Here is a 21,312-nt window from a genome sequence, read left to right as displayed (position 1 = left end):
AGAACTTTCAATAAGTACGGGATAGTCTGAAAAGATCAAATTTAAGATTTATTAGGATAGATGAAGGCTTGGAGATAAATATGAAATAAATGCACACTCTTTTCAATGAAATAATATAAAAAAATTTCCCAAACCAAAAGAATGAAATAAAAAAATTAAATATAGGAGGCAAACAGGACACCAAATATACAAAATTATAACAGACCCACACCAAGGCACATTATTATGAAAATGCTTAATATATACAATAAGGATAGAATTTTAAAGGCTGCCAGAGAAAAACAATATGTAAAATTTAGAGAGAAACCAATCCAGATCTCAGCTGATCTCTCAACCCAGACCCATATATTTGGAGGTCTTGGAATAATATATACCAAGCTCTGAAAGAAAATGGATGCCAATCAAGAATACTATACCCAGCAAAATTAAGCTTCAGAATTGCTGATGAAATGAAAACCTTCCATGATAAACAAAAGTTAAAAGAATTTATAACCAGAAAGCCTGCACTACAGAACATTCTCAACAAAATATTCCATGAGGATGAAAAAAAAAAAAAAAAAGTGAAAACCAGCAAAGGGAGGAAATACACTAAAAAAAACACAGTGAATCAATGGAGAAACTAATTCAAATTAAAAACCAAAAAATAAATCAAAATGACAGGGAATAAAAATCATATCTCAGGGCTGGGGTTGTAACTCAGTGCTAGAACACTTGCCTAGTATGTGTGGGGCACTGGGTTTGATCTTCAGCACCATATAAAAATAAATTTAAAAAAATTAAGGTATTGTATCCATCGAAAACTAAAAAAAAAATCATATCTCAATAATAACATTGAATGTACATGGCCTAAACTCATCAATCAAAAGATATAGACTGGCAGAATGGATTAAAAAACAAGACTCCACAATATCCTGTCTCCAACAGACTCACCTCATAGGCAAAGACATCCACAGACTGAAGGTAAAAGGATAGGAAAAAACATATCATTCTGATGGATCTATAAACAAGCAGGAGTTTCTATCCTCATATCAGATAAAGTGGACTTCAAGCCAAAGTTATCAGAAGGGACAAAGAAGGACATTTCATACTACTTAAGAGAATCATACATCATTAATACATAACAATCAGAAATTCTTATGCCCCAAACATCGGAGCATCTACATACTTTCAAATAAACCCTTGTTAATTTCAAGAAGCAAATAGACTACCACACAATAATACTGGGTGACTTTAACACACCTTTGTCACCATTGGATAGACCCTCCAAACAAAAACTAAATTAAAAAGCTACAGAACTAAAAAATACAATTAATATTTTAGACTTAACAGACAGAGAATATTTTGTCCATCCAAGACTGAATACAATTTCTTCTCAGCAGCAAATGGATCCTTCTCTAAAACAGACCATATCATAGGCACAAAGCAACTTTTAGCAAATACAAAAAAATAGAAATAATACCTTGCATTTTATCACATCATAATGAACTGAAATGAGAAATCAGCGATAAAATAAAAAAATGGAAGCTACTCTAACACCTGGAGATTAAATACTATGCTACTGAATGACAAATAGATAGCAGAAGAAATCAGGGATGAAATTAAAAATTCTTAGATGTAAATGACAATACCAATACAACAAATCAAAATATCTGGGACACTATGAAGGAAGTGATAAGAGGAAAGTTCAATGCATTGAGCTCATTCATAATAGAAAGTTAACAAATAAATAACCTAACATTATATCTCAAAGCCCTAGAAAAAGAACAAATCAACACCCAAAGCAGTAGAAGTCAGGAAATAATTAAAATCAAAGCTGAAATCAATGAAATTGAAACAAAAGAAACACTCCAAAACAACTCACAAAACAAAAAGTTGGTTTTTTGAAAAAAATCAATAAAATTAATAAACCCTTAGACAAGCTACAAAGAGAGAGAAAACTCAAATTACAAAAATTTGTGATGAAGAAGGAAATAATCAAAATGGACACTACTGAAATGCAGATGATGATCAGAACCTGTTTTGAAAATTTATACCCTAATAAAATATATAATTTTCAAGACATGAACAAAGTTCTAAAGATATATGACCTACCCAAATTGAATCAGGGAGACATAGAAATTTAAGCAGATCAATTTCAAGCAATGAAATTGAAAATGGCACCAAAACCCTACCAAGAAAGAAAAGCCCAGGACCAGAGGGATTCTCAGCCAAGTTCCACCAGACTTTCAAAGAAGAACAAACATCAAACCTCCTCAAATTATTTCATGAAATAGAAAAGCGGGGAGCCCTTTCAAACTCATTCCACAAAGCTAGGTATCACCCTGATACCAATACCAGATAAACACATCAAGAAAAGAAAATTTCAGGCCAATATCCCTGATTAACGTAGGTGCAAAAATTCTTAATAAAAAACTGGCAAATTGCATACAAAAACATATTTAAAAGATAGTATACCACAATCACATGTGGTTCATCCCCGGGATGCAATGTTGGTTCAGTGTATGCAAATCAATAAACATAATTCATCACATCAATAGACTTAACAACAAGAATCACATGATTATCTCAATAGATGCAAAAAAAAGCATTTGATAAAATACAGCATTCATTCCTTTTCAAAACACTAGAAAAATTAGAGATAGAAGGAACATAACTCAACATTGTAAAATCTATATATGCAAAACCTAAGGCCAACATCATTCTAAATGGAGAAAAAGTGAAAGCATTCCTTCTAAAAATTGCAACAAGACAGGGATGCCCTCTTTTACCACTTCTATTCAATTAGTCCTGGAAACTCTAGCCAGAGCAATTAGAAGAAAGAAATTAAAGGGATACAAATAGAAAAAGAAGAACTCAAACTAAAGCTATTTGCTGACAACATGATTCTGCATTTAAAAGATCTGAAAAACTCTACCAGAAAACTTCTAGAACTCATAAATGAATTCAGCAAAGAAGCAGGATATAAACTGAACACCCATAAATCAACTGAGTTCCTATATATCGGTAATGAATCAACTGAAAGAGAAATTAGGAAACTATCCCATTCACAATATCCTCAAAGAAAATAAAATATGTGGGAATCAGTCTAATAAAAGAGATAGAAGTCCTCTACAATGAAAACTACAGAACACTAAAGAAAGAAATTAAAAAAGACCTTAGAATATGGAAAGATATCCCATGTTCTTGGATAGGAAGAATTAATATTGTCAAAATGGCCATACTGCCAAAAGTGCATTACAGATTTAATGCAATTCCTATTAAGGTTCCAATGATGTTCTTCATAGAAATGAAAAAGCAGTCATGAAATTCATTTGGAAAAATAAAAGGCCCAGAATAACCAAAGCAATTCTCTGCAAGAAAAGTGAAGCAGGACGCATCACAATACCAAACCTTAAATTATATTACAGAGATACAGTACCAAAAATGGCATGGTATTGGCACCAAAACAGACATGAAGATAAATGGCACAGCACAGAAAACACAGAGACAAACCCAAATAATACAGTATCTCATACTAAGGCATTATACACATACATTGGAGAAAAGATGTCTTCTTCAACAAAAGGTGCTGGGAAAACTGGAAATCCATATGTAATAAAATGAAGTTAGACCCCTACTCTCATCCTGTACAAAACTCAACTGTAAGTGGATCAAGGATCTAGGCATTAGACAAGAGACCCTGCCCTACTAAAAGAAAAAGTAAGCCTAAACCTGTATCATGTCAGCTTAGGAACTGAATTCCTCAACAAGACTCCTAAAGCACAAGAAGTAAAAACAAGGATCAATAAATGGGATGGAATCAAACTAAAAAGCTTCTTCACAGCACAGGAAACAATCAAGAACATGAACAAAGAGCCCACAGAATGGGAGAAAAATCCTTGCCACTTGCACCTCAGATAGAGCATTTATCTCCAGGATATACAAAAAAAAAAAAAAAAAAAAAACTCAAAAAACTTAACACCAAAAAAAAAAAAAAAATCAATACATGGGCAAAGGAATTTAACAGTTACTTCACAGAAGAAGAAATACAAATGGTCAACAAATATATGAAAAATGTTCAACATCTCTAGCAATTAGAGAAATAGAAATTAAAACTACACTGAGATTTCATCTCACTACAGTCAAAATCAAGAATACAAGTAACAATAAATGTTGACAAGGATGTGGGGGAAAAGGTACACTCATACATTGCTGGTGGGAGTGCAAATTGGTGCAACCACTCTGGAAAGCAGTATAGAGGTCATTAGGCCCATTTATCCCATTCCACGGCATATACCCAAAGGACTTACTATAGTGACACGGCCATATTAATGTTTACAGCAGCTCAATTCATAATAGCTAAACTATGAAACCAACCTAGGTGCCCTGTAAAAGATAAATGGATAAAAAAAATGTGGTATATATAAACAATGGAATATTACTCAACCAATTATGGCATCTGCTGGTAAATGGATAGAACTAGAGGATACCATGCTAAGTGAAATAAGCCAATCCCCCAAAACTAAAAGCCAAATGTTCTCTTTGATTTGCCGATACTGACTCCTAATAAGGGGGAAGAAGGACTACAGTTCACCAGATTGGACAGGAGGTAATGGGGGGAAAGGATGGAGGATGGGAATGGGAAAGACAGTAGAATAAATTGGATATAACTTTCCTATGTTCAAATATGAATACACCAGTGTAACACCACATCATGTACAACCACAAGAATGGGAAGTTATACCCCATGTATGTGTGATTGTATGATATGTCAAAATACATTCTACTGCCATGTATAACTAAAAAAAAAAAGAGAGAGAGAGAGAGAGGGGGAGTGACTGGGTTAAATGACTGTGTGTGTGTGTGTGTGTACATAAATCATCCAAATATTTACTTTTTTTTTTTAAAGAAATGTTTAAGGAAGCATTCAGTAAATAGGAATGCTGAAAGTATGAAATAATAGGTACTTTTCTGCTTACTTTAGACAGTACTAAGAATTAAGATAAAATTTATATGAAATAAAAAACAGATACTTAAGTGAAATATTAAAGTGTTTTGACAAATTGTATCTTAAAACTATTAAATAGCTGAATGAAATACTTCTGTGTTATCATCCCAGTTACAAACTCAGATCATTACATTTGCCAACTACAGTGGAACCTAAACTCAGATTTAAAATGTTGCGCCATTTAGGCACAGACAATACTTTTTTGTTTAAATTTAAAGTGCAAAGAATATGATTTAATTTACATGTCACCAACTTTCCAACAATAATCTAGGGCAAAGTATATAAAAAAATTTTAAAAGGTTAATTTATAGTAATAAGTCTAAGTTTATATGAATGGTACAAGAAAATTTCAAATGAAATAAATTATAAATAACTGAAGCTTAGGAATATACTGCTGAGCATCAAAAGGAGACCTTGAGGCTGTCAAAAAAGAAGTAAAGAGGAACAAGAAGAACTGTTGCTCAGAGAACAACAGAGAAGTGAGAAGGAAAAGCTGAACTTTTCAACCCCCAGGTTGCTCATCTTCTTAGTCAAGGAGGTATCAATAAGAAGACTTGTTAATCTTCTGATGTATCAAAAGCATCACCAGAAAATATTGACATGAGTTTTGTTCCCTTGGAACATTTGCTGTTATTAATATTTTTTAGAGACACAAACTACTCAATACCTAATTCAACCATAGCCAGCACATGGTAGTCACATACAACTACGTTTTTTGGCTGCTTTTTATTATGGGATCCAAACATGAATAAAGAACCATCTGACTTCTTTGAAAAGAATTTCAGTGATATCTGATCCTCAAAATTACTAATATCTGTGATAAAAAAGGAAATATCATAACGGACACTACAGAAATATAGAAGATAATTATTTTGAAAAATTGTACTCTTATAAAATAGAAAATATTAAAGACACTGACAAATTTCTAGAGTCATATGACTTGCCCAAACTCAATCAAGATGATAAACACAATTTAAAGAGATCAATTTCAAGCAATGAAATAGAAGATGCTACCAGAAGCCTATTGACCACAAAAAGCCCAGGACTGGATGGATACACAACTGAGGTCTACAAGGCCTTTAAAGAAGAATGGCAGTACTCCTCAAATTATTTCATGAAATAGAAAAAGAGGGAACACTTCCAAATTCATTCTATGATACCAATATTTTTCTTTTTATATAGAACACCTCAGGTTTTTCAGTGCATGCATCTCTCTAAGTATTTGCATCACTGTTGCCTTTGCATTTCCCCCTTTAATCACCATAGTGTTTTTAATATTTTCACTGAGTTTTTGCTCTCTCTTCTCAAAGAATCTGTTGGCCCTTTGCATTTAGGGTCTTATAATTTGATCCAAGACATCTATGGCTGCCACAGCCCCAGGCTAGTGAAATCACAGACAACATTTTATGAAATATAAAAGAAGTCCATTTTCTATAAGACTAGATACAATTATATATTGTACATGCTTATGTCAAAAATATAAACTATGCCATAAAATAATAATAAAATTTCCTAGTCTTCACATTATAAGAAATTATGAAAGCCACATGAACTATGTCATATCTTCATTTTTAAAAAGCCTAAATCTATACTTACTGGTTCTTTGCTTTTACAATACAGTAAATATATTGGGCTGGGGATGTGGCTCAAGCGGTAACATGCTCACCTGGCATGCGTGGGGTGCTGGGTTCGATCCTCAGCACCACATAAAAATAAAATAAAGATATTGTGTCCAACGAAAACTAAAAAAACATTAAAAAATTCTCTCTCTCTCTCTCTCTCTCTAAAAAATATAGAGACGTTAAAAATGATGGCTATTTTTTATCAAGACAAAGCAAGTACATAATATTTGTACATTTCACTATTTCTAAATTTCACAATGAAAAGAAAAAAAATAAGATTTAAAAAATATATTTGACAGGGCAACTCTTAGACAATATAAAGGAGTAGAGATAATACCATGCATCTTATCTGATCATAATGAAATGAAATTGAAAATCAACGATAAAAGAAGTAAGGAAAAATCATGCATCACTTGGAGAATGAACAATAGGTTACTGAATGATCAATGGGTTATAGAAGACATCAAGGAGGAAATTAAAAAATTCTTAGAGATAAATGAAAACACAGACACAACATATCGGAATCTATGGGACACACTGAAAGCAGTTCTAAGAGGAAAATTCATTGCTTGGAGTTCATTCCTTAAAAAAAGAAAAAAACAACAAATAAATGATCTAATACTTCATCTCAAACTCCTAGAAAAAGAAGAACAAAACAACAGCAAAAGAAGTAGAAGGCAAGAAATAATTAAAATCAGAGCTGAAATTAATGAAACGAAACAAAAGAAACAATTCAAAAAATTTAAAAAACTAAAAGTTGGTTCTTTGAAAAAATAAATAAAATCGACAGACCCTTAGCCACGCTAACGAAGAGAAGAAGAGAGAGAACCCAAATTACTAGCATACGGGATGAAAAAGGCAATATCACAACAGACACTTCAGAAATACAGAAGATTATCAGAAATTATTTTGAATCCTTATACTCCAATAAAATAGAAGATAGTGAAGGCATCGATAAATTTCTTAAGTCATATGATCTGCCCAGATTGAGTCAGGAGGATATTGACAACCTAAACAGACCAATATCAATTGAGGAAATAGAAGAAACCATCAAAAAACTACCAACTAAGAAAAGCCCAGGACCAGATGGGTATACAGCAGAGTTTTACAAAACCTTTAAAGAGGAACTAATACCAATACTTTTCAAGCTATTTCAGGAAATAGAAAATGAGGGAGAACTTCCAAATTCATTCTACGAGGCCAACATCACCCTGATTCCTAAACCAGACAAAGACACTTCAAAGAAAGAAAACTACAGACCAATATCTCTAATGAACATAGATACAAAAATCCTCAATAAAATTCTGGCGAACCGAATACAAAAACATATCAAAAAAATTGTGCACCATGATCAGGTAGGATTTATCCCTGGGATGCAAGGTTGGTTCAATATACGGAAATCAATAAATGTTATTCACCACACATCAACAGGCTTAAAAATAAGAACCATATGATCATCTCCATAGATGCGGAAAAAGCATTCAACAAAGTACAGCATCCCTTTATGTTCAAAACTCTAGAAAAACTAGGGATAACAGGAACATACCTCAATATTGTAAAAGCAATCTATGCTAAGCCTCAGGCTAGCATCATTCTGAATGGAGAAAAACTAAAGGCATTCCCTCTAAAATCTGGAACAAGACAGGGATGCCCTCTCTCACCACTTCTGTTCAACATAATTCTCGAATCACTGGCCAGAGCAATTAGACAGAGGAAAGAAATTAAAGGCATAAAAATAGGAAAAGAAGAACTCAAATTATCACTATTTGCAGATGACATGATTCTATTCCTAGCAGACCCAAAAGGGTCTACAAAGAAACTATTAGAGCTAATAAATGAATTCAGCAAAGTGGCAGGATATAAAATCAACACGCATAAATCAAAGGCATTCCTGTATATCAGCGACAAATCCTCTGAAATGGAAATGAGGACAACCACTCCATTCACAATATCCTCAAAAAAAATAAAATACTTGGGAATCAACCTAATAAAAGAGGTGAAAGACTTATACAATGAAAACTACAGAACCCTAAAGAGAGAAATAGAAGAAGATCTTAGAAGATGGAAAAATATACCCTGTTCATGGATACGTAGAACTAACATCATCAAAATGGTGATATTACCAAAAGTTCTCTATAGGTTTAATGCAATGCCAATCAAAATCCCAACGGCATTTCTTGTAGAAATAGAGAAAGCAATCATGAAATTCATATGGAAAAATAAAAGACCCAGAATAGCAAAAACAATGCTAAGCAGGAAGTGTGAATCAGGCGGTATAGCTATACCAGACTTCAAACTATACTACAGAGCAATAGTAACAAAAACAGCATGGTACTGGTACCAAAACAATGGTACAGAATAGAGGACACAGAAACCAACCCACAAAATTACAACTATCTTATATTTGATAAAGGGGCTAAAAGCATGCAATGGAGGAAGGATAGCATCTTCAACAAATGGTGCTGAAAAAACTGGAAATTCATATGCAACAAAATGAAACTGAATCCCTTTCTCTCGCCATGCACAAAAGTTAACTCAAAGTGGATCAAGGAACTTGATATCAAATCAGAGACATGGCGTCTGATAGAAGAAAAAGTTAGCTATGATCTACATACTGTGGGGTCAGGCTCCAAATTCCTCAATAGGACACCCATAGCACAAGAGTTAATAACTAGAATCAACAAATGGGACTTACTCAAACTGAAAAGTTTTTTCTCAGCAAAAGAAACAATAAGAGAGGTAAATAAGGAGCCTACGTCCTGGGAACAAATCTTTACTCCTCACACTTCAGACAGAGCCCTAATATCCAGAATATACAAAGAACTAAAAAAATTAGACAATAAGATAACAAATAACCCAATCAACAAATGGGCCAAGGACCTGAACAGACATTTCTCAGAGGAGGACATACAATCAATCAACAAGTACATGAAAAAATGCTCACCATCTCTAGCAGTCAGAGAAATGCAAATCAAAACCACCCTAAGATACCATCTCACTCCAGTAAGATTGGCAGCCATTAGGAAGTCAAACAACAACAAGTGCTGGCGAGGATGTGGGGAAAAGGGTTCACTTGTACATTGCTGGTGGGACTGTAAATTGGTGCGGCCAATTTGGAAAGCAGTATGGAGATTTCTTGGAAAGCTCAGAATGGAACCACCATTTGACCCAGCTATTCCCCTACTCGGTCTATTCCCTAAAGACCTAAAAAGAGCACACTATAGGGACACTGCTACATCCATGTTCATAGCAGCACAATTCACAATAGCAAAACTGTGGAACCAACCTAGATGCCCTTCAATAGACAAATGGATAAAAAAAAATGTGGCATTTATACACAATGGAGTATTACTCTGCATTAAAAAATGACAAAATCATAGAATTTGCAGGGAAATGGATGGCATTAGAGCAGATTATGCTAAGTGAAGCTAGCCAATCCCTTAAAAACAAATGCCAAATGTCTTCTTTGATATAAGGAAAGTAACTAAGAACAGAGTAGGGACGAAGAGCATGAGAAGAAGATTAACATTAAACAGGGATGAGAGGTGGGAGGGAAAGGGAGAGAGAAGGGAAATTGCATGTAAATGGAAGGAGACCCTCAGGGGTATACAAAATTACATATAAGAGGAAGTGAGGGGAAAGGGGGAAAAATATAAGGGGGAGAAATGAATTACAGTAGAGGGGGTAGAGAGAGAAGAGGGGAGGGGGGGTAGTAGAGGATAGGAAAGGCAGCAGAATACAACAGACGCTAGTATGGCAATATGTAAATCAATGGATGTGCAACTGATGTGATTCTGCAATCTGTATACGGGGTAAAAATGGAAGTTCATATCCCACTTGAATCAAAGTGTGAAATATGATATATCAAGAACTATATGTAATGTTTTGAACAACCAACAATAAAAATTAATTAAAAAAAAAACATTTTCACTCAGAAAAAAAATATATATATATATATTTGAAGCCCCAAAGTGCAAGATGGAATAGATACTATAAATTATTTGCTTCTGAAAAAAGAAGTGCTTATAAAGGATTTAAAAAATAACTTTGGGGGGCTGGGGATGTGGCTCAAGCTGTAGCGCGCTCGCCTGGCATGCGTGCGGCCCGGGTTCGATCCTCAGCACCACATACAAAGATGTTGTGTCCGCTGAAAACTAAAAAGTAAATATTAAAGTTCTCTCTCTCTCTCTCAAAAAAAAAAAAAAAAAAAAAAAAAAAGCCTCCTGCTTCCCTTGATGGGCAGAATCACAGCCTCTGGAACAGGAGTTCTCTGTGCTTCTCCTTAAATAAATAAATAAATAAATAAATAAATAAATAGCTTTGGGGCTGGGGTTGTGGCCCATTGGAAGAGCGCTTGCCTAGCATGTTTGAGGCACTGGGTTCGATCCACAGCACCATATAAAAATAAATAAATAAAGGTATTTAAAAAAATGACACCATGTTTAAAAGTAAAATAACTTTGGGAAGAGTAAGTATACTGTTTATCCTTTAACACAGGAGGTTAAAAAGTTAATCATAAAATAATAAATGAAATAAAATATATGTATACAACTGTACCTAAATACTAAAGGAAATAAAATAGTATGATCACAACTATGTACAAAAGTATCTCTTCATTTTTCTCTACTACCTCCTGCATTTCTCAATCTCAGTATCACTGACATTTTTAGTTAAACAATTTTTGTTGTGCAGGGTCACCTTGTGCATTATAGGCTATGTATCATTATCCCTTGCCCCTATCAGATGGCAGTAGCACCCATTTCTTCCCAGTTCTAATAACCAAAATTATTTCCAGAATTGCCAAATGTACTATGGAGCAAAAAATTGGTCTTGTCTGAGAACCACTGATCTGTACCACCAAAAGCTTCCTAATCAGACAAAAAGTATCCCATCATCCTTCTTTGCTCCATTTCATTCTATACACATTATCCAAGGTAGTCTTTTTTGAACTACGCATATGTGCATGTCACTACATATCTGCTCATCGATTAAAACCTTGCAGTGGATTTTTTCCTTGTTTTTAGGATTTAGTCCTAACTTCTGAGCACATTTTACACGGTCTAGCCTCTCCCTACCTTTACAACCCCATTGGGAATCACTCTTTTCTCTCTCTTCATTCCAAACCTTCAAACATGATAGGGTCATCACCATTCTCTCTCCTCAATTTTTCTCTTCCTATAAGCCTCTCTTCACTTCATGTCTCATTAACTCCTATTTAACCTTCAGATCTTGGGTAATATAGTGCTTTTTCAGGGAAATCTATCTAAATCTCACTGGCTAAGTCAAATACCTATTCTAAGTTGATAATGCACAACATTCCTTGGTAGCATCTATTATTATAGTGATTTTTGCATTGCCTGCTATAGTTATGGTGCCTCCCTCATTCCCAGGACAGCAAGGACAGCGTGTATTTTGCTCATCATTATATTTCTAAAGACTAGCCCCTGATAGATACACATTAAATATTTTCTTGGCCAGGCTCAGTAGCACCTGCCTATAATCCCAGAGACTAAAGAGGCTGAGGTAGGTAGGAGGATCATAAATTTGAAGTTAGCCATAGTAACTTAATGAAACCCTGTGTCAAATATAAAAAGTAAAAGGCTTGGGATGTAGCCCAGTGGTAGAGTATCCTTGGGTTTAATTCCCAGAACCAAGAAAAAAATTTTTTTTCTCAATGAAAATGTGCATGTGTACACACATAAACACAAAGACTGCAAATTAAGATTAATTGTGCTTGGGTGATAGTATCTATATGAGTGCTAAAAGAATCTTCTATATATTCCAAATTGCCTTTAATATAAATTACTAGTATAACCAGAAAAGAAAAGAAAAAAATATATATATACACCTAATGGTTGCAGTAAATATCTTCTTGTATTGAAAATTCTTGCTACTCCAGCCAATGTTAATACCCATGTCTCAGCCCACTGCTTCTCTGCTGTATCTCTTGAATGATGAATGAGAATATTGCCACCTCCAGATTCAATCTTTTCTTTGTCTGCAGTTGTAGAAGACTCTCGAACTCGGTCCAGTAGATGAAAGAGAACCTAAATATTTATAAAAATGTCATACAAAAAATATTGATACTTAAGTAACAGTGTAGAAAACCAGAAGCTGTATAAAAAATATTTATACCTTACAGTCTTATTCTTTTTTTTTTTTTTTTTTTTGGTGGTATTGGGGGGTGAACCCAGAGCCTCCTGTATGCGAGGCAAGCACTGTACCAACTGAGCTATATCCCCAGCCCTCTGACAGTCTTATTAATCCCCATATTAGATGAAACTGACCAATTAAAGTAACCATGTATTTTCAAGTCATATTTAAGGTCATGAAATATAAAACATTATTAAACTAAACAGAACATCATGTAAGACTTGTTATCAATGGGACATCCATGGAGATAATGTTAAAACAACAACAACAACAAAGGTTAAGAAGAAGGTTCCAGGCAAAAAATATATTTATGGAAGATATCCAAATTGAGGTTACAACTGAAGCTCTAGGACTAGCTAAGGGTGCTAGAAAGTAAAAAAAGAAAGAAAGAAATCAACAAGCAAGAATTGATTATAATTTGGGGAATATTTGCACTTAGGAATAAGCACAATGAAAAACAAAATTAAAACTAAATAGAGAAATATATACATGCTGTGAAACAAAAGCTAAAGAAAGAAAATTTCAAGAAGATAATAGCATTAAATGCTAACAAAAAATAAGTAGGACTAGCACTGGGTATAGACCAAAGAACTTGGGAAACAGAAGAGCATCTATGAATGATTTCTGTGGTTCTCAAAGTATGGTTTTGGAACCAGCAGCATCAGCGTCACCCAGAAGCTTGACTGAAATGTGAATTTTCCTGAATTTTCCACTCCAGGCCAAAAAATCTGAGATAATGGAGGTCAATTCTAGGGTGGAGCTAGAAACCTTAAACAAATCCGCTAAATGACTCTATCGCACTCTAATGTTTAAGAGACCTTACCCTGACGTAGAATAATTTGGAAATCAAATTACAAGGAACAAGGGAATGGGGAAGTGAGGAAGAAAAAGATCATTGCAAATTAGGCAACAAAAATATTAAAAATGAAGCTACTTAGCTGGGCCCATCTGATTGGGAGGATGAGTCAGAAGGTTTACAAGTTTGAGACCAGCATGGATAATTTAGTAAAACTCCCTGAAAACGAAACCTAAAAAGGGCTGGGAATAGCACTCAGAGAGGTAGAATGTACCTGGGGAGGAAAAAAAGAAGCAGAAGCTATTTAAAAGCAAAACAAGAATTAGAAAAAATGTTCATTAAAAAAAAGAGAGGGACTTTGGGCTAAGGTTGTAGTTTAGTGGCAGAACACTTCCCTAGCATGGTGAGACACTGGATTTGATCCTCAGTACCAGAGAAAAATAAATAAATAAATAAAACTAAGGTTAAAAAAAGAAAAGAGGGACTTAAGCATGTTTGGATCTGAGGAGGAGCCAAGGGACAGAGGTGAAACAGAAGACAGAAGCAAACAGGGCTTTTACCATTAACATAAAATTTTTACTTTTCAGTTAAAAATAAATAAATAAAAATTTAAACAATAAGGATGGAAAGATGGTTTTAATTTTTTTAACTAGAGAAAATATATTATTAATTTTTAATTAATAATATATTGATTAAAATATATAATTAATTTTTAATTATATATTTTAATTAATATATAATTAATTTTTAATTAATTAATATATTATTATAATAGGGGTCTATTATAAGGTTTCAACTCTATTATAAGGTATTGTTGGTTTCACAAATCCTTGTTTTACCTTTTGGAAAACAAAGGAGTGAAAAAAAAGAAAACCACAGATAGAACATGAGACAAAAAATAAGAGATGGACAACAGAAATGGAACTTTTAATATTTAACTTTTTCTGTGGGAGGTATAATTTAAAATATGACTTTTTTTGTCTCATCAAATATACAAATGCATGGAAACTCTTTAAAAAATAAAAAGAAACAAGTTTAACTGAAAAAAACAAATAAACTATAAAAGCATGTCTCAACTAAAAGCTGAAAGCCCAAGCTACTTTATAGTACCTTCCAAATAACGGTGTGCCAAGTTGAATGCTGTAATAAAGTTCCATGTGCACCAATTGTAGAAAACAGAGTCTGCCCTGCACTCTTTCTGACAGCAGGACGGGGGTCCACACACAATTCACCCAATTTTGCATAAAGACATAACCATAAGCAATCAAATGGTGGCGCAGGGTGGAACGGCCGATTTAAAACCACTCCTTTCTCTTCTGCCTGCTTTTGCTGTGCTGCCTCTTCTTTATTTAATTCTTTTTCAATAATTTCTCCTCTTTGGAAAAAATAATCTGAAATATTCCACTAAGGAAAAAAGCAGAAAAATATCACTTTATTCACAGATTTTGTTTTAAACACATAAGTTAATAAGTAATGTGGTTGTTTCACTTTTCATAGTAAAACATTTAAAAAATTACTTTATAAATCTCCTTTCTCACAGAATAAATTCAATGGAAACATCTTTACTTCCTCTATCATGTTTCAGATTCCAGGAGAACAATCCATCTTCTCTAGCACTATCCTGTTCCCCTGACCATTTTTTTTTTAAACGTTTTATTGTGAAAAAGTTCAAGTATATGCAGAAAACAAGGAGAATATAAGGTACTTCAATGTATTAATATACACCTTGATAAAACAGTTGCTAAAACATAACCAATAATACCATTACTATCATAGTTAAATTACTAACAATTCCTTAATATCATTACACAATAACTGTATAGTCTTCCTTTCCTTCCTTCCTTCCTTCCTTTCTCTCTTCCTTTACTTGCAGTACTGGGGATTGTACCCAGTGGTACTCTACCAATGAACTACATCCCTAAACCTTTTTATGTTGGGAGAGGTCTCCCTAAATTGCAGAGGCTGGCTTCAAACTTGCAATCCTTCTTCAGCCTCCCAAGTAGTTGGGATTATAAGTATATGACACCATGCCCAGTTTTTATTTATAATTTTACATACAAAAAAAGAACAACTACTATCTTCAAGCATGCCTATAACTTTATTCTCAACCAAAATATAGTAAGAGAATTAATGATAATTTATGCCAATGATAAAAATGTAGGGGATCCAATATTGTAAACATAAATGTAAAATAAAAGACGTGACACCTGCAGTAAATAACAATGAACTAACCAACCACTTGTGGGAAGCAATTTTATATATAACATGCTTATTTTTTTTACATAATTATATTTTAAATATTTTTTTAGTTGTAGTTGGACGCAATACTTTTATTTTATTTATTTTTATGTGGTGCTGAGGACGGAACCCAGCACTTCACACATGCTAGGCAAACATTCTACCGCTGAGCCATAATCCCAGCCCCACATAATTATATTTTTAAGAGTAAAATACTAATTTATCTAGCTTGCGAGGGAATTATTTATTTATCTATTTATTTGAGGTACCAGGGACTGAACTCAGGAATGCCCAGCCACTGAGCCACATCCCCAACCTGTTTTTTATTTTTAATTTTGAGACAGGGCTTCACTAAGTTGCTGAGGGCTTTGAACTCACTATCCTCCTGTCTTAGCCTCTTGAGCCACTGGGATTACAGGCATGTGCCACCTTGCCTGGCTTGTGAGAGAAATTTAAGTTCAACTTTATAAACCGTCTGCATTATAATATGTATTTTTATTTTTTTTTATAATATGTATTTTTAAAACTCTAAACAATTGTCTTAAATATATAGCTCCTTTCATGTTGACTTCATATAATGTTGACAATATCCTAACTTAGATTTTATTATTTCTTTTTTCAAAATGTGTAAAATGAGGCTCAGAGGTCTATAACTCAAGAATAAGAGTCAAATATGATTCATATTTTATATATATCCCCCAGAGCCTAGGGTCTTCTCCTATGATTTCTTGTCTCCTAGAGTATTTCTGATAGACTACAGGACTATGTAAATGGTACAGAATTCTACTGAAGCTTTATTTACAAATGAATAGTCCAAGAAAATGTTATTAAAGTATATTTAAAATCAGTAAACTTTCACATTAAAATTAACTAATGGTTTTCCTTATGTATATATAATTTGTTTACTACATCATCTCACAACAAACCTTATAAAAGTCAACCTTCAACATATCAAAAGTTCTCCAAATATTCTGCTATTGTGAATTATTTCTTATGTTATTTAATTCTTCATGGAAGATATATTTGATATTCAAGTCATTCAAATAATTTTCTTAAAGCCAAAACCATATTCGTTTGGCATTCACTTCCAACTGTATAACAGTAATTTCTAAGTTATACTATCGTTAAGAAAGGTGATGATACTTACCAATAAACCTATTGAAGTTAAACTAATATTTAGTTCTTGGTTATGAAGTCCAAAGCTACCTGCAACATCTACAACTATTTGTAAGCAAGTACAAGGCATTGTTGGTAGAAAATCTGTCACAACTAATTGAAGACACTGGAATGCGGTTCGTATCAAGGATTCTCTGAAAACACAAAAGAAATGTATATTGATGCATTTAAAAGAAATGTGTAAAAGCATGTACCTTACAATAATTTGAACAAGCAAAATTTTATTTTACAATTTTAACAAGAAAACCCTCCCTAACATAGATCATATAGTAACTTCAATATTTATAAGTGTAAAAATGATATACTTACTTTAAAATATACAACTAATAATAAAGAACCTCAGAGGTAGTAAGAAATAAAATTAGCAGATTAAGAAAAAGGATATGAAAATGAGTATTAGCAATGTATCATTTCTATTTGTACTTTACATCAAGTAACCAAAAGAAAATTTGGACAATGAATAAGAATGGTAAATTGGCATAGCTACTTTTCTCTCCATTGTATCCCCAATATCTTACACAATGCCGTGCACATGTTAATAACCATAATTTGCTCAATAAAAGTTTACTCAATAAATGAAAATGTGTTCTTCATTCTTTTATAAATATACAATTATCTTTTTTAAATCTTCAAAGGAATATAACATTCTATGAATGTAAACTGTAAGAAGAGTGAATTTTGAATTTCAAATGAAAAGAAATAAAAAGAATTTGGTTTTGAAGAAAAATTCTGATGGTAAATAATGAAAAGGATGGTTATAATAACTACCTTTTATTAGTATGTCATGTACTTTTTAAAAATTTTACACATATTAATTCATTTCACTTTTATAATGTCCTATTATATACACTGAGAAAAATAACTTCAACTTGATCTAAGCTGATCTCCCTTCGCCTCTTTTATTTGTGGGGAGGAGGGTGTAGTACTTGGGTTTAAGCCCAGAAGCACACTAACACTGAACTGCATCCCCAGCCCTTTTTATTTTTTATTTTGATAGGGTCTCACTTAGTTGTACAGGCTGGTCTGGAACCTATTATCCTCTGCCTTAGTCTTCCTAGTTGCTGGGGTTACAGGTGTGCACCATTATGACTAATTACCTCAATATTTTATAGCATTTAAGAAAATTTACTGGGCTGGGGTTATGGTTCAGTGGTAGAGCACTCGCCTAGCATGTGCAAGGCCCTGTGTTCGATCCTCAACATCACATAAAAATAAATCAACAAAATTAAGGTATCGTGTCTAACCAAAAAAATAAATATTTAAAAAAAAGAAAATTTACTACTATGAACATTTAAGAACATTTAGTTTTTCTTAATATTTTCAAGTATCTCAATCAGCTAAAACTTCTATACTTATTATAAAATAAGATACTATGAGTCCTATTGCAGAATTATGTACAAATTATGTATCTATCCAGTGTCTGCTAAATCTCTCCACTGGAGTTCTACCCTAAATTAAATTCTAAATTAAATAAGATCATACATCAACTTCAAATTTGCTCTTCTTTCTGTATTCCCTATGTAGTTAATGATACCATCATCCACTAAACTAATTGCCTAAGTCAGAAATTTGAGAATCATGCCTGATTTTCATGCCTCCATATACCTAGAGTTAATTGGTTAAATAACTCAAATCCATCTCCTCTTATTCTTAGAGAGCATTTGTAGACTTTCTTGTTTCCCACCTTAACCTCTTGCTGTTGTCATGGTGGTATCTATGACATCTGCATCTTTTTATAATTTTTGCTCTGTCCCCTTCCACCTAGAGCCTTAATAATTTCATGGCATAACAAATTACTTACTTCCTTGGATTCTATTTTAAAGCAGGAACTATTTATCTGTATACTCAGAATAACTAGTAAGCACAATATCTGAAATACACAGAATAAGTGTTTAATAAATAAATGCAAGTTATTTTAAAGCAATTTCTTAGATTTCCTCATACACACAGTGAAGTCACACTCCTAAAGGTTATTTTGTATCTTATCAAATATTTGTTTTAACAAATCCAAATCTTATAAAAAGTCTAATCTTTGGGTGTATTATAAAAATTTTTAAATTGGTTTGTTTATCTTATTGTAAATAAGAACCTTGTATTCTAATATAAAGGTCAAACAGCAATATTCCCATCCTTTTAAAACAATGGTAATAATACCTAAAAATTCCCTATAGCCACTTGGGGGTAGTTTAAGAAAAACTATTATGGGTCTTGGATTTATACAGAAAGGACATGCATAAAAAATTACTATACTGCATGATTTTTAAGATGGATTCCCCTTCTACTTGTATTATTTTGGGGATATTAATTTCAAAAACTTACCCTTGATCATTTCTGATTGCTCCCATGACTCCAAGAACCAATGGCCAACCAGGTCCTAGACTGTCTCCCTGACTCTGCAGAATCTGCAACACACATTCTAATTGCTTCAGTCGTATATCTGGATGGTTAATATTGGACATCTCCTTTAATGGATTCAATAAAAGCAATTGCAGTCTCTGAAAAGCAGAAAAGAAACTAATTAGGAAGAGAAATTTAAAAAGAGAGGAATTCTTTGTTGTTCCCTTTTTCTTATCTTTATTTATTTTTTCTTTTCTTTTAAGACAACATCTGACTTGTTGCCCAGGCTGGTCTTGAACTTCTGGGATCATCTGATACTTCCACCTTAGCCTCCTGAGTGTTGGATCTATATAGGCATGCACCACAGCACCCAGCTTGTTGCTTTCACTGCTTATTAAATTCACCATCACTCAAGACTACCAAGGTAAGCAGAATTTTTTTCTACTAAAATAAACATTGAACATGACTTCTCTAACAGTATTCATTAGAGATTTGTCATTTATATTTTTAATGAGGGAAAAAAAACCAAGTCTTTAAGATGTTATATTTCAAGATAAAAGGGTAGTTATCATACTTTGAAAGATAATAAATATAGAACCATATAGAAATCAATTTCATTAAAGAACATATATCTCAAGCAGTATTTGAAGAGTAGAAAACAATTACCAATTACTAAAATCACCTTTAATATTCTTTATTATTATACTACTACATGTATTCAAATGTAAAATTCCTAAGTGTGATGGAATAAAAGGAATAAAATGTTTAGAAAATGAATAAGTATGGCAAATTCTAACAAAGATGACATAAAACCATGAAATTTGTTGCAGAGTAAACAAGAACACTTGACTCTATCCTGTTCAGTATTTGAAATCACTTGCTTCATTTTTTTTTTTCATTTTTCTTTTCTTTAAGAGTTCTTTATTTGGTTACTGACTGAACAAATAATTTATTAAGCTCTAACTATACATCAAGTATTAAGGTGAACATTGAAAATACTGGAGTAGTTACACAACTATTTTTTTTTTTAAATTCAAACTGTAGAAAAATATATAAAATCACTAACATGTAAGATGTAAAAGAATATGTATCTTTTCTTTCTTGTTGACTACTCTGTTCCAAGAGCTACGCTGAATAATTACATGTTGAGTAAATTTGTAGAACTGGAATACAATAAGATGTGGGGGCAATGAGAATATTTATTAAATGCCTCATTCCTACTCAGTCCTGAAGCAGTAAAACTTTGGTGGACTTTTAAAAACTGTTACTATGGTTCAGACGTGGTATCCCCCAAAAGCTCTTATGTGAGACAATGCAAGAAGGTTTGAAGGAGAAGTGTTTGGGTTGTACGTCAAGTTAATCAGTTAATTAATCCCTGATGGGATTAACCAGGTGGAAACTGGAGGCAGGTGGGATGTTGCTGGAGGAAGTGGTTCACTGGGGATGTGGCTTTGGGGTATATATTTGTATATGACCATAGGAGACCTCTTTCTCTGTTTCCTGATCACCATGTGAACTGCTCCCCTTTACCACACACTCTGCCATGATGTTCAGCTTCACCTCAAGTCCCAAGAAATGTAGCCTGCTGTCTATGTATGGAGACCTCTGAAACTGTGAGCTCCTGAATAAACCTTTCCTCCTCTACAATTGTGCTGGCCAGGCCTTTAGTCACAGCAGCAAAAAAAGCTGACTGAAACAACTGTGTAAGATATATGTGAATGATAAAGAGTATCAAAATGATGAATATTTTAAATATACTCTAAAAGTAAAAAATAACTTAAAATTTTAAAAATGAAAATCTATTTTACTGTGCATATTTCTTCTGCCATTTGTTTTCTCTCCATGTAGTATAGCAAAAGGAAAAAGTCAGAGATGTAAGGACCAAAAAGGTCAAAGCTCTAAGATGAAGCCTTAGCACTTCATGAAGAGTAAAACTTGTAAACTAGAAGACCAATCTATGTAATTTATTAACTTGATTCAGTGTCATTCATGAAGTGTTTAAA

The 21,312-nt window shown here is 33.2% G+C and overlaps 1 protein-coding gene across 3 annotated transcripts in view; it reads right to left on the bottom strand.

Annotated features, from left to right (window-relative positions):
• The window catches only part of Mon2 (MON2 regulator of endosome-to-Golgi trafficking), a 113,863-nt gene that overhangs the window by 35,535 nt on the left and 57,016 nt on the right, over positions 1 to 21,312 (bottom strand). For all 3 annotated transcript variants that reach the window (XR_013091226.1, XM_076854808.2, XM_076854809.1), the window contains exons 22-25: positions 19,292 to 19,467; positions 16,944 to 17,106; positions 14,669 to 14,962; positions 12,458 to 12,656 (exon numbers count right to left, since the gene is read on the bottom strand). Coding sequence is in view for 2 of the 3 variants with exons in the window: in XM_076854808.2 (XP_076710923.1) it covers positions 12,458 to 12,656; positions 14,669 to 14,962; positions 16,944 to 17,106; positions 19,292 to 19,467 (832 nt within the window). In the remaining variant the exon portion in view is untranslated. The remainder of the gene's footprint in view (positions 1 to 12,457; positions 12,657 to 14,668; positions 14,963 to 16,943; positions 17,107 to 19,291; positions 19,468 to 21,312) is intronic.

Source organism: Callospermophilus lateralis, chromosome 4, assembly GCF_048772815.1.
Source record: "Callospermophilus lateralis isolate mCalLat2 chromosome 4, mCalLat2.hap1, whole genome shotgun sequence".
Taxonomy (NCBI): domain Eukaryota; kingdom Metazoa; phylum Chordata; class Mammalia; order Rodentia; family Sciuridae; genus Callospermophilus; species Callospermophilus lateralis.
The sequence above is the reverse complement of the archived record's forward strand: the minus strand, read 5'-3'. Positions and strand labels throughout refer to the sequence as shown.